The 13,681-nt window shown below is 38.3% G+C and overlaps 2 protein-coding genes across 2 annotated transcripts in view; both read right to left on the minus strand.

Annotated features, from left to right (window-relative positions):
- Reps (RALBP1 associated Eps domain containing) overlaps nt 1–13,681 on the minus strand; it is a 187,150-nt gene that overhangs the window by 17,984 nt on the left and 155,485 nt on the right. The window contains exons 10-11 of the mRNA XM_068225238.1: nt 4,473–4,609; nt 1,489–1,550 (exon numbers count right to left, since the gene is read on the minus strand). Of these exons, the coding sequence (XP_068081339.1) occupies nt 1,489–1,550; nt 4,473–4,609 (199 nt within the window). The remainder of the gene's footprint in view (nt 1–1,488; nt 1,551–4,472; nt 4,610–13,681) is intronic.
- LOC137497070 (piggyBac transposable element-derived protein 4-like) lies at nt 8,026–10,929 on the minus strand. The gene is made up of 2 exons (XM_068225705.1): nt 9,398–10,929; nt 8,026–8,233 (listed from the first exon to the last, which is right to left on the minus strand). Exons 1-2 carry the CDS (start codon nt 10,927–10,929, stop codon nt 8,026–8,028), a joined length of 1,740 nt encoding a protein of 579 aa, XP_068081806.1.

Raw genomic sequence — 13,681 nt, forward strand, 5'->3', positions numbered from 1 at the left:
CCATTCATCAAGTCTCAACTGTAATTGTTCCTCAGTTTCTCCCCAGAATATAACATCATCAGTGAAGACCACAGGTTTCCTCGATATTCTTCATTGTGTCATCCACGATAGTGATAAACAATAATGATAGTGCACTGCCTTGCTGTACTCCACTTTTGGTCTGGAACCAGGATGAATGTCCTACACCCAATCATACACAGCTGGTACAGTGCTCATACAGCATCTGAACTTTCCTCACCAGTCCCTCTGGACATTCTTTTTTCTCAGACATTCCCATATCTTCCCTCTTGCAATGCTGTCATATGCCTTCTCAATATCAAAGAAAACCATAAACAAATCTTTGTGTTTTTCCCAATGTTTCTCCATTAACATATGGACACTGAAGATTAGGTCTACTGTGGACCTGTTAGGCCTGAAGCTATACTGTTCCTCTTCTAACCGTCTAATAGATCTTACATCTTGATACGGGAAGTGTATGACAGAAGAAAGACAGATAAAGAAAGGAAATGTGAAGTGATAAAAAGATTAGGAATACAGGATAAGTACAGACAGAGAAAAGGATCTTATTGGGTCAATATAAGCAAACGATGAATAGAAAGATAGAAACATGAAAAGGACACCACAAAAAGATAAACACAATAACAGGTCAGTGTGGAAAGAGGGAGCAACAGAACTGGGGAATAAGGACAAAAACAACGTTTCCATTTTCCTTTATAGAATAAGTATCTTTTCTAAAACTATCCTAATCCCATGGGACTACAGCCCTGAAGAGCCTTGGCCTACCAAGCGACTGCTGCTTAGCCCGAAGGCCTCCAGATTACGAGGTGTTGTGTGGTCAGCACGATGAATCTCTCGGCCATTATTCTTGGCTTTCTAGACCGGGGCCTCCATTTCACCGCCAGATAGCTCCTCAATTCTAAACACGTAGGTTAAGTGGACCTCGAACCAGCCCTCAGATCCAGGTAAAACTCCCTGACCTGGCCGGGAATCGAACCTGGGGCCTCCGGGTAAGAGGCAGGCACGCTACCCCTACATCACGGGGCCGGCATATCTTTTCTAAAATATGACAATTATATCAATAAGGTAGTTGCTATTTCTTTACTTTTGAGAGGCTGCATGTGTTTAAAAACATGAAATCACAAATTAGGACAGAGCACAGGGTGTTACAGTAAAGGACCACCATCAATGCAATTTGAATGGAAAAGACCAGTTTCTTCCAGATATTAAAGAACATTTTTGGCTTAAATTAATCAGAGCTGCATCACACTCCTTTTGATTAAGATTATAACAATTTTATTAAATAACTGTTAGCAAGAATAATCACCTTCTTGAAAATGTTTCTACTGTAACTTTATACTAATGTAACAAATTAGCATCCGCATAAAAATACAGGATCTGCTACAAAATATTAAAACACGAATTTACAATATTTAATTTTGAACTGTATATAGATAGAATTATTTCTTGATCATGGGATAGTATACTCACTGTGCTGGGAGATATCCGTGGTGGTACAACTGGAGGTGTACCCAGCACGTTGCTAGTTTTACCTGCAATCAAGAACACAAGTTGTGATGGAAGGAAGAAAACTTTTTTCTTCAAATTTCTCACACCAGCACCTGTAGGTCTTAAGGCAATGAAGGGATAGGAAAGGGCTATGAGTGGGAAGGAAGCGAACATGGCCTTAATTAATGTACAGCCCCAGATTTGCCTGGTGTGAAAATGGGAAACCACAGAAAACAACCTTCAGGGTTGCCAACAGTGGGGTTCAAACCCACTATCTCCTGAATGCAAGGTGACAGCGATGTGCCCCAAACCGTGCAGCCCCTATTTATATCCTACTAACTACTTTTATGGTTTCTGGAGGCGTCGAGGTACTGTAATTTTGTTCCATAGGAGTTCTCTTCTGGGGGGCTTGTAACCTCTAGAGTGTGCATCCCCAGGTAATGGATAGGGGGCCTAAACATAAATAGGCTAATTCAGACTCCAGAAAAGAAATCCGTGGATCAACAGGCTAGACTAATTCCTGGAGGCTTTAATATACTGGAACACCCTCTCTCCAGGTGCCATAAATAACGAAGGTGCAAGCTCAGGGTAATGAGTGGAGACCTCAACGGCAACTACAGTGGTGACGATGGACTTCGTTTGAAGGGGGTGGAAGAGACAGCTTAATATGAGTAAAAAGTACCAGCCCTTTGTTAAGGGTGGGTATCATTTTTATATTTGAGACAACAGCAGCAGACTGTCTCAGCATCTGCTGAGAGGCCAATGAACAAGAATCTGAAGTGGGTTGTCAGTTTAAATGTCCTTGAGCAAGATGTAATAACCTCGATGATCAGGTACTGCAATGTGGAATGCAACAGGGAACTACCGCATTATCTTCCCAAGATTCCCTCTATGATGGCACAGCAATTAAGTGTCCAGAGAACTGGCAACTCCGGAGGCATTTAACTACTGCAGTCAGGAGCGGCAGGAGAAGAAACAGAGCTTCTCAGATTGTTATCAAGCAAAATCTCTGTCATAAAGTTGTAACACGGAATGTGTAAATGATGTCAAAACCCAGAAAGATATAAATGTTACAAGTAAAAGAATGATGAGACTAGGTATCAACATTCTAGGACTCTTGGAAACATGATACAGAATGGAAGAAGAATTTGAAAGTAAGGGATACCATATTATCCATTCTGGAAGTGTGGCCGGACAAGGAGGTGAAGCTGTTGTCCTGGACTGTGAAGTGAAGTTCTGAGGTTGTTAGTACCCATTTTACAAAAGTAAATTTGTGGAAGTGGGGTTTCGTAAATGATTCATCACTTTGTGATTGCGGAGAGCAGCAGACGATCCAACATCTATGCACTATGAAAGACTTGATTGCAGCCTCCCCCAAAGCTATTGACGTCGCCCAATACTGGGCGAGAATTATCTAGCTCTTGAACTGTTGCTTTATCTGTGACTGTATAATAGACCTGTATATCTGTATAGTAGGAATGTGGATATCATGTTTTTTTAAATACTGTGACTGTATAATAGACCTGTATATTTGTATAGTAGGAATGTGGATATCATGTTTTTTTAAATACTGTGACTGTATAATAGACCTGTATATTTGTATAGTAGGAATGTGGATATCATGTTTTTTTAAATACTGTGACTGTATAATAGACCTGTATATTTGTATAGTAGGAATGTGGATATCATGTTTTTTTAAATACTGTGACTGTATAACTTTCTCTATCCTGATATGCTTTACTTTGTCCATTGTGGCAACCCGTAATTGCGGGAAGTCGTTGATTCGTTCAATAAATATATATATATAGTAGGAATGTGGATATCATGTTTTTTTAAATACTGTGACTGTATAACAGACCTGTATATTTGTATAGTAGGAATGTAGATGTGTTGTTTTTTTAATATCTGTAAGTAAGGTTGATACTTCTGACACGAATAAAGAAAAAGTACCCATCTGAGAGCAGCATTGGCTAACTTGGTTATAATACAAGTCTTCACGCCAACCTGAACCAGTGAAGAAGTAGATTAACTTTATGAACAAACGGATGAACTCATTAAGTCTGCAAAAGCAAGTGATAATGTAATTCTAATGGGCAACTTTAATGTAGCAGGAGAAAGCAATGAAGGAAACATATTGGGGACGTTAGGTCTAGGTAGAAGAAACAAACAAGGTCAACAATTAGTTGAATTCTGCCATGAAAAGAAGTTTGTAATTGCTAACACTTGGTTTGAGGCAGACCCAAGAAGGAAAAATTCTAGCAACAAAAGACTTGAACAGATTGACTACACTGCTGTAAACACAGATACAGACATCAAATAAGCAAGGCCCTTACTCATCTAGGTGCAGACATCAACTTTGACCACTCATGGATTTAGCAATGATCAATGTCAGGTTCAAGAAATATTAGGATATTTCAAGACCAAGAAATGGAACACTGAAGCATTACACAACCCAATAGAAAGGAAAAAGTATTAAACAATATTAACAGAAGGCTACAGAACAACCTCATAACCACCAATGTATCTGAAGGATTTGTTCTCAGTTGAGGCATCGTAAATTTTATTAACGAAAACACTTTTATGTGCAAGGGTTACAGCAACGAAGTTATATTAACAAATACACAACTGACAAAAGAGAAATCTGAAACCGACATTATGCCAGAGCTGGAACGTACAATTAAAAATATGAAAGTGGGAAAAGATGTGGGAACTGAGAATAGAAGAGGTGATATAGATTAAGTGTGGAAAGAAAGAGACACAGGTTCCAGAAGATTAACTGAAGGTCCTTGTTGATTGTTTTCTTTTGTTAGCTCCATATCACACTAATACAGGTAGGTTCTTGGCAATTTACTGTTGAGTTGCAACTCTATCACTTAAACTCTTTGTGTTTCTTAGACTAACAACCTTAAACAAAGAAGGAATGTCTGCAAATCCTTTCTGATTTTCCATTACATCAAAAAACTTACCCAAACGATTAAGGTCCAGTGATGAACTACGAGCATGTGTCCGGTAAGGCCGAGGTGGAGGAGGTGGGGGTGGTTCTTTCTTTGGCCCCATCTGTGCTGCAGCCATGGGCAAACTGGTGGGGCCAGAGTGTACAACCCTGTCAATTAGAATAAATAATTCTGTGGCTATTACGAGATAGGTCAATTAATGAAAAGTTTACACTCAAGTCCACAATTCTGAAGACAAACAACAAAATGGAAGGAAGGGGATATTGCATACGGCATTTTAGCTATGACCTTGATGGCAGATCACTTATTTTCTTTATTTTATTTTACATTTTATGGCCTACATTGGAACACTTAGTCAATTATACAAAGAATTTCTTGATTTCTTATCAGCTCAATATTTTTTCATTCTGAGAGATGCTGCCTTTGTTCTATTGAAAAACCCCTCCCATTAGAGCTTTTATTGATTTTGGTTTGTAGCCTGGTGTATGTCTCTTGAAGTACAGTAGAAGTCCATTATAGCGAGTACGGCATATAACGAGAACTCCGTTATAGCGACGACTTTTTTCTGTCCCTTCAAAATTCCTATATTAAACTGTATATCGTTCTTCGGTTATAGCGAGAACCCTATCACTGGCGCATCCGTTATTACGAGCGATTAAGCGCATGCGATTTTTTCCGTTACCAATATTTATACACCCCAGCGATGATATTGCATGCGATAGATTACCTTCGGCATCGTTTCCTCGCTATGTTCACTAGCGATTTATCTCGTCTACATTCGAAGGCGATGTCGGAGTCGATTAGTAATACCCGTCGACCGTTGTTCCGTAAAGAAAATTCGAAATGAAAGAGAACATATTTTCGTAATATATGCGTAAATAACGTGTCCGATAACGGTTGTTAACTCATTAAAAATTAAGGCTGACTAAACTACCGCTTAATTTTGAGACTAAATACTGCAATTAAGTAAGAATGGGATAAACCTCGAGATATGGCAGAGTGCTTAATTGATTTCAGAGGTTAGTTTATATTTTGTTGCGTTTGGTTAAATTATGGAAAGGCTATTATGAAAATTTATAGCGAGAAAGTTATAGTTTCTCTACTGGCGCTTGAAGTGTGTTTTCATCATACGTATAGTACGGTTAAGTTAGGATACGTGACGCTCTTTGAATAAGAAAACTGAAACGTTTGCAACAAAATGCTATCGATCATCTTCGGAACGGTATTGTTTTCTCACTTTGTGCATTTGCGATCTCTCTCGTTGACATTCAAAGGCGATGTTGGAGTTGATTAGTAACACCCATCGACTGCTGTTCTCTAAAAGAAAATTCGAAATGAAAGAGGATAACACGTTTTCGTAATAAATGCGTAAAAACGTGGCCGATAGCAGTAATTAACTCGTTAAAAATAAAGACTGAAGTAAACGATATCTTTATTTTAATGTAATGTAATATATGGAAATTAAGTAAGAATGTGTTACACCTCAAGATATGGCAGAGTACATCACTGATTTCAGAGGATATTTCATATCTTCTCGCGTCTAGTTACGGCTATTTACATGTAAATATTCGTATGGAGGTTATTTCTCTACATGCGTTTCAAATATGTTTTCATGATAGGCTACATATACGGTTAGGTTAGGTGACGCTGTTTGAAGAAGAAAGCTGAGGTGTTTGCCACAGAAATCTCTGGAGTGATACCGTATTTTTCCGAATCCAAGACTTTTTTTCTCAGAATCTCATGCGAAAACTGAAGGGTTGTTGCATTCGTGGCCTAACAGTAAGTTAATTGATACCACTGGCAACTACAGCGGTAACCACGCTACTTCTTTTCACACGCGCACAGAACTTGTTGACAAACGACCGCCTCTTTACTACACATCACTAGCCGCGACAACCGGTTGTGCAGTGCCTGTGTGTTTCTCAAAACTGCAGAATGGCATCAAAACATGCAATTCTTAGAAAAGCCATGGCTACTCAGTGGCAGAGTCATAACACGTCTATTGTACTTGATGCTTAGTAAAATTAAGGTTTATAGACACCAGGAATATTTTTGTGATGGATAGTCGTATTGTAAAGATACGCGGAAAAGGTACTGCCGGCAAATTTTCAACAGGTTCTAGTAGATATTATGATGCTAATTTTAAGTTGATGTTTAATAAACACTTGAAAATGTAAAATAATTGTGCAGCTGCAAGAAATTACGGCATAGGCCTAACTAAAACTAGTATTTGGCGTTAGCGTGAAGACAAGGAACTAAAAAAATGCGTACTGTACAAAAAATGCATTCAGTGGTCCGCAACAAGGACGCTTTAAAAAAGTCGAAGATGAAATTGTGAGGTATGTGCACGAAAAATGCAAGGCGGAAGGGCCATACCGTGGCGCAATAAACTCGTTTGTTGACTTTCAACGTTCGCGATTAGGCCTATACATCGCTAGCTGCTGAATCTGGCCGAACCCGACAAGCGAGATGTGCGTGTAAGCCGGTTAAGTTATATCTGACGCTGCGTAAAGACAGCAAGAATAATTTCCTGATGGATCATTGTATTGTAGAGGCGCATGGAATAGGTATTGCCGGAAAATTTTCAACGAGTTCTTTTCGGTATTATGATGCCAATGTTAAGTTAATGGTCCTTAAACCCGCAAAAATAAAGAATAATTGTGCAGCCACAAAAAAAAAAAGAAAAAAAAAAAGAAAAAAGAAATACGGCGTGACGAAAGTCAATGTCCGGCGTCTAAAAATGCGAAGGCCTAATGTACAAGGCATTCATATGATTTTTCAAACTTCTTTTTGAGCCTGATTTAAATTTTTTGAAGGGAAAAGTGGGGTTCATCTTGGATTCGGAGAAATACGGTACTAAATTTTTTTCAAAATGAAATTAAACATACACTTTCACGTAGTATCGGATTACGAAAAATAACAAACAAGTAAGCCGTAGTGTGGATATCATCTGCGGAAACACAGGTTTTGAATAAAATGATTGCTGTTTCATACCGATTTTAATGTGCATGAAGGGTTTTCCGACTTTTATACAAAAATCGGATATAACGACAATCCGTTATAGCGAGTAAATTTTTCGCCGTTATGAATTCTCACTATAACGGACTTCTACTGTATCTTGATTTTTTCTGTTTTGTTTTTGAGATTGTCTGTTGTTATTTGTAGTTCTTTAAAATAATCCTTAATTTCCGTGATCCATTTTATCTTGGTCTTGCTATTCCATAATTTTAAAATTATTTTTCTGCTAATTCTGGTGACAGGTGTTCTGGTAAGATGTCCACAGAATGATATACAGTGTTTCCTAATCGTGCTCAACACTAATTCAATTTCCTTATAAACTGTTTTATTTGACATTATTCTCCATTGTCCATTAACCCATTGAACGGCAATTTTTCTTGAAAATAAATATACTCTGATTGTGATTTAACCCATTCACATACCATTTAACTGAACTTATTTTTGCCTTGGTGTACCATTTATTTTCATTACTTTATATGATATTATCACAGACACTGAAAAGGCATGCTTTACAGCAACGTAATGAAAGGAAATATCCAAACTACTGTCAGATGTACTTTGTGAAGTCTTTTTGAATATGGTACGTCATAAAAGAGTCATATTCGTGCATCGCCACCTTGCACCGGTGGCATTCAAATGAAGATTCCTTCCTCAGACCCCGTGTCACACAGACTTTGCATCTCCGTGATGGGATGACCTTCTTTGTTGTTGGGGGTATTTTGGTCGGAAAGTGTCCCCAGTGCCTCTCTTGAAGTCTCATTGGTGTATACCCAGGGCTTGGGTGCCTTATTTTGAATAGTCAGGCAAGGTCACACTTGCCGACAGCTGTTCGGCCAAATTGATCTGGAAGGTGGTAAAGCCTACTCGCTTCTTTTCAGGCTTGAGGAGGGGATGATTGATGTTGGAATTCAGAAGGGTCATGTCTAGCATGTAGAAGTATATTTTTTGTATCCTTTTACATACTTCACTATAACGGACTTCTACTGTATCTTGATTTTTTCTGTTTTGTTTTTGAGATTGTCTGTTGTTATTTGTAGTTCTTTAAAATAATCCTTAATTTCCGTGATCCATTTTATCTTGGTCTTGCTACTCCATAATTTTAAAATTATTTTTCTGCTAATTCTAGTGGGAATCAACACCACCCTTTCCCCAGTTGTAGTCAACAACAAGATACTGGTTATTCTTTCCGCGAAATAACTGCACAGTATCTTAGCAACCTCATCGTAAGCGAAATCGTGGCTGCCTCCGTGTTGAGTGCCGAAGAACATCTAACCAATGAGGTAAATGCTTATGCAAGTAAATGTCTTGTATCGGCTGCTTAGGATATAAATAGGGTAATGTCATTTGGAAAGGAACACTGGTTTCCTGTATCTGTGGATGAAATAAAGGCCAGATTACCTTGAAGTGGTAATGTATGATGGAAAAAAGACGTTCATACCCCATACATCAATGGAATAAAACAGCGATTCCATCTGTCAAGAGGTTACCTTACTAATATCAAATCCTTTCACAAAGGAAACCGGCTTGGAGCGGGTCCGGATATAAATACTACACGCGGACAGAGAGATCCGTCTTTGTACCGGAGTGCAGTCGAGAGCCAGGACGGAGAGATCCGTTAAAGTACGTCAAGTGGTTAATCTAGCTTAAAAGAGAACACTTTTGGTACAGCAAGTTAACACACTGAAACACAGTTCACATCCTAACAATAGTTCAACACAGTGTGGTAGATCTTAAAACACTCTTCTACATGCAGTGCCACCTTACACTTATCACATTCATAACGGGATTCACCCCTGTTCTTTTCCTTGGGATTTTTTCCTCTGCGGTCATAGCAGACCTTGCACCTTCTGGATGGAGATTCCTTGCTTGCTGTTGCTGTTATTTTGACAGGGAAGTGACCACAGTGTTTTCCTTGTAACCTCGTTGGTGTACTTCCTGCACTGGGCCGGCCTCTGGTTCGATAATCAGGCAGAACAACACCCTCCAATATTTGCTCCGCAACATCAACCCTGAAACTGGAAAAGCTGGGCCTCCTTTTTCCAGGATTCAGCATGTGATGAACTACGCTAGCATTTTGCATTGCCATATCGAACACATAGAAGTATATTTTCTTATACCCTTTGGCATATCGTCTCATTAGGGGGTATGATGCGAGGCGTTGGTCATGTGAATCAACACCACCCATTCCAGAATTGTAGTCCACAACCATGTTTGGTTTCAGAACAAGTTTGCCCCTTTTGCTTTTAGTTTCCGCAAAATCTGGTCTTTGATGCACTGTTGATAGAAGATGTACATTCTTTTTATCTACCCATTTTGTGGCAAGGATGCCATTTGCTGAGGCAAAAGTCAGTTCTCCTTTCTTGAGGTTCGTTGCTGCAAAATGGGGTGGCATCAATTTCCGGTTTGGATGTACAGTTCCAATGGCATTGGTATTTTTCATTATCAGTTCCCTGAAAAGAGTAGGTGAGCTATACCAATTGTCCATATAAATAGTCCTGCATGATCCTAGCAATTCGTCACACAATTCAAGAACAATTGCCTCGCTACACAGTAGTCGTCTGGCATCACCTGTCCCATCTACATGCTGAGGTTCTTTACCAACATATATACGAAACTTCCAGCAATAGCTGGTGTCAGAGCAGCAGACTTTATAGAATTTTATACCGAAACGTGCTCTTTTTGAAGGGTTGAATTGAACGAATGCCAAACGCCCCCTGAACTTCATCAAACTTTCGTCAATACTTATTCTTTTTCCAGGCACGTACAACTTCTGAAACTTGTCCAATAGTAGCTGCAAAACAGGTCTAACTTTCCAGAGCTTATCACACTGGGTTTCTGGAGAATCTGGGGCAAAATGCAAATATCTAGATATGATACTGAAACATCTATGAGACATGGTTTCTGAAAATATCGGCGTTTCTCTAACCCTTCTCTTAGTCCAGTATTCTTGAACCGAAGACTTTTTAGTCTGAGACATCAATATACATAACGCAAAATGAGCCTTCAGTTCATCCTTTGTCACAGGAAACCAGTTCTCCTCATCATAAGTTTTCTTTTTTGTAGGGTTACTTTCAATATTGCGAAGACATTTTACCGCATTAGCGTTAGTTTCATTCTTTACAAGTTCCCAGAATTCGTCAGTCTGAAACTCACCTAGCACTTCAGCCTTCCCTGGATTCTCGCCTAATCTTCTTGCTACCACAGAGTTCAGTTCTCCATCTATAATACACCGCATATTATTTGGTACATTGTCTGTTTGTGTCCACTTCCAGTCTTCTAGGTTATGCACACGTTCACCTGCGTCCCCGTCTTCATTTTCTCGAATAATGTCATCTAATTCTTCGGAACTACTAATGCTAACGTCACTGGAAGGCAATTCAATATCACTTTCATCGGAAAAACCGTCACTGACAGCGCTTTCCTCCAAAAAAACGTAATATTCGAGCTTCATCTGACTTGGCCATGACGTTGACTTTACCTTCACTAAAGCTTTACGCGGCAATTTACTCGATCATATTTAGAGACTCCTTGGCTGCGAAATACGTAGCTGAAAGGCAAAGATAGCTGAAATACGATTACCAACATCTCTTAGACATGCTGGGATAGCAAAGAAATATTGATATGAATCAATGGAAACCTCAACAAAACAATAAAGAGAGTGGACGGAAATTTCCATCATTGCATTTATGGGAACCCGCGGACAATGACGGAATTATCCGTCATTGCAAGGCAATGGGTTAACTTGATACTGTTTATTTATGCATGTTCTAATTATTCTTCTTTCTGTCTTAAGCATTTTGTCTGTTTCAGCTGTATTAGTAGTTTTAAAAATGGTTTCACTAGCATAAGTTATTTCTGGCCGTGTGACTGTTTTATAATGTCTTAATTTTGCTGCTATTGATAAGCTTCTTTTATTGTATGTAATCTTGGTAATATAATTTGCTTTGTTTAATTTATTTATTCTGTTATGCAAGCTGGTTTCTCATTAAGATTATGTTATAATTTCTCTTAAATACTTAAATTTATCAACAATTTTGATTTCTTGCCCATCAATTGTTATTTTATTTACCAGTGGGAGATCTGTAAACATGATCTCATTTTTTCAACAGATATTTAAGACCTATTTTTTGTGCTACTTCCTGTAGAGATTTAATTTGGTGGTGTTTTTTCTGAATATTGTTGGACAATAGAGCAAGGTAATCACCAAATCCTAAACACTTTAAACTTAAATTTAGTTTGGAGCTTCTAACTTTTATGTTCTTCAGGTTGACCTTGTACCATTCCCTTATTATAAATTCTAATGCACAATTAAATAGCAATGGTGATAAACAGTCTCCTTGTCTTAAACCTGTTTTAATTAAAAATGTTTCAGAAACCTCCCTTCTAAACATTACGTTTGATATGGTATTAGTTAAAGTAAGTTCTATCAGTTTAATTTGGGATGGAGTCCAAATTTCCATAAAAATTTTAACACTGAAGGTCTACTGTATGTATACAATCGTATGCCTTCTTAAAGACAACAAATGTTATTACTATAGGCTTGTTTCGTTTTTTGTAGTATGCCATTATTAATTTTAGAATGATGATCCGTTCAGCACAACTTCTTCAGGGTCTAAAGCTGGGCCTCTCAGGGTTCATGCGCCTGGTGCATGCAATGTGCATGGTGCAAAAGACGACTTCGCTTGGTTGACCAGTGTAGACCCCCACTCCTCGATTTGGAGCAATAGCACTGTCTCTTTCTTTTCCCACGCCTGTCTCGCTCGCTCCCCCTGTCTCCCTCTTCCTCACTTGCTCCGTAGCGCTCCAAATCCAAGCTGAGTTGAGCTGAGCTTAGCCGAGTAGCCCAGAGACGAAGCGTTGGTCCGAGCCGAGCCGATGCACTGTGCACAGGAACTCTGCACCGCTGTTTGCACACGTGACATTTTGGACGTTTGAGAGGCCCTGGTCTAAAGCCTCCTTGGTATTCTCCTAACTCTTTTGCTAGTTGATCTTTAACCCTTCTATATAAGATCTTGGAAAAAAATCTTGTATGTGTCGTCCAAAACAGACAATCCTCTATTAACTATCTGGATTACTCTTATCTCCTTTTTTATGAAGAAGGTGTATTAAGTCTGTTGTCCAATGTTCTGGAAACTGTTCAGCGATCCAAATTTTTGTTAAAGCCATGTGTAAGGAAATCTGAACCACATTACTTGAATATTTCCACGTCTCTATAAAAACCTGGTCTTCTCCGCATGCCTTATAATTTTCAAATTCTTTTAGTGCTTTTTCTAATTCTTGAAATGTTGGAGGGTCTGTGTTATTAAATTTGGTTTTTATTGGAGTATTTGTAATCATTTGTAATAGTTTCTTAGGTTCTACATTGTTCAAAAGTTTACTGAATGCTTTTGCCATAATCTCAGCATTTCACTATTGCTATGTGCCATTTTTCCATTTTCATCTTTCAACATTAATGTAGGAGGGGCATATTTCTGTAGTTGTCCTCCAAAAATTTTATAATAGTCTCTAGAATTGGTGTTATAATTAACTTCAATGGAGTTTATTATATCCTTATGAAATTCCCTCTTAATTTTTCTAATATTTTGCGAGAATTTCTTCCTGATATTTTTTAAGTCGATAGCATTTTCTTCTGATTTATGGGCTTGGAACTTTAACCATGCCTCATGTCCTTCTTTATGAATTTCATCACTTGAATAATATAATAACAACAATGATATGATGTACGGCATAATTAGCCATTACAGTCAATCTTTGCTACCTTTGGAATTCAAATAATGATAATCAGGTGGGAGAGCAATAGCTAAGCCATAAAGCTACTCATATCCTCATTTAATGCCACAAGCAAAATTATCAATTTCGAATTTCAAATGGCTTCTGATCTGCTTCAAAATGAATTATTGTGTTGAAATAACTCTTAACAGGTAAAACAAAATCAGTATGTACTGAAACAATACCAAATAATATTTCATGAGTAGTAGACAGTATGCGCTTGCTGTTCACAATTTGTTTCATTGATTACCCAGTGGGAGATTCTCCGTACAGACAAAGTTGTGTAATGTTTAATTTTTTATGCAAAATAACACCTACAGGAAAACTGTAATACCTGACTATACGTTTAATATATTTAAATCCCCTAACAGGTTGCCCGCGAGCGGAATTTAATATATTAAAGGGTCAGAGATTCAGCGTCACCGGCGCACGTA

This window comes from Anabrus simplex, chromosome 1 (assembly GCF_040414725.1).
Source record: "Anabrus simplex isolate iqAnaSimp1 chromosome 1, ASM4041472v1, whole genome shotgun sequence".
Classification (NCBI taxonomy): domain Eukaryota; kingdom Metazoa; phylum Arthropoda; class Insecta; order Orthoptera; family Tettigoniidae; genus Anabrus; species Anabrus simplex.

Bases quoted from the DNA above. Each gene is read 5' to 3' on its own strand.
- LOC137497070 (XM_068225705.1), bottom strand. From the start codon at position 10,929: ATGAAGCTCGAATATTACGTTTTTTTGGAGGAAAGCGCTGTCAGTGAC. The intron at 8,234-9,397 runs GTTACAAGGAAA...TACACCAATGAG, and splicing joins GCAGGAAGTACACCAACGAG to ACTTCAAGAGAGGCACTGGG.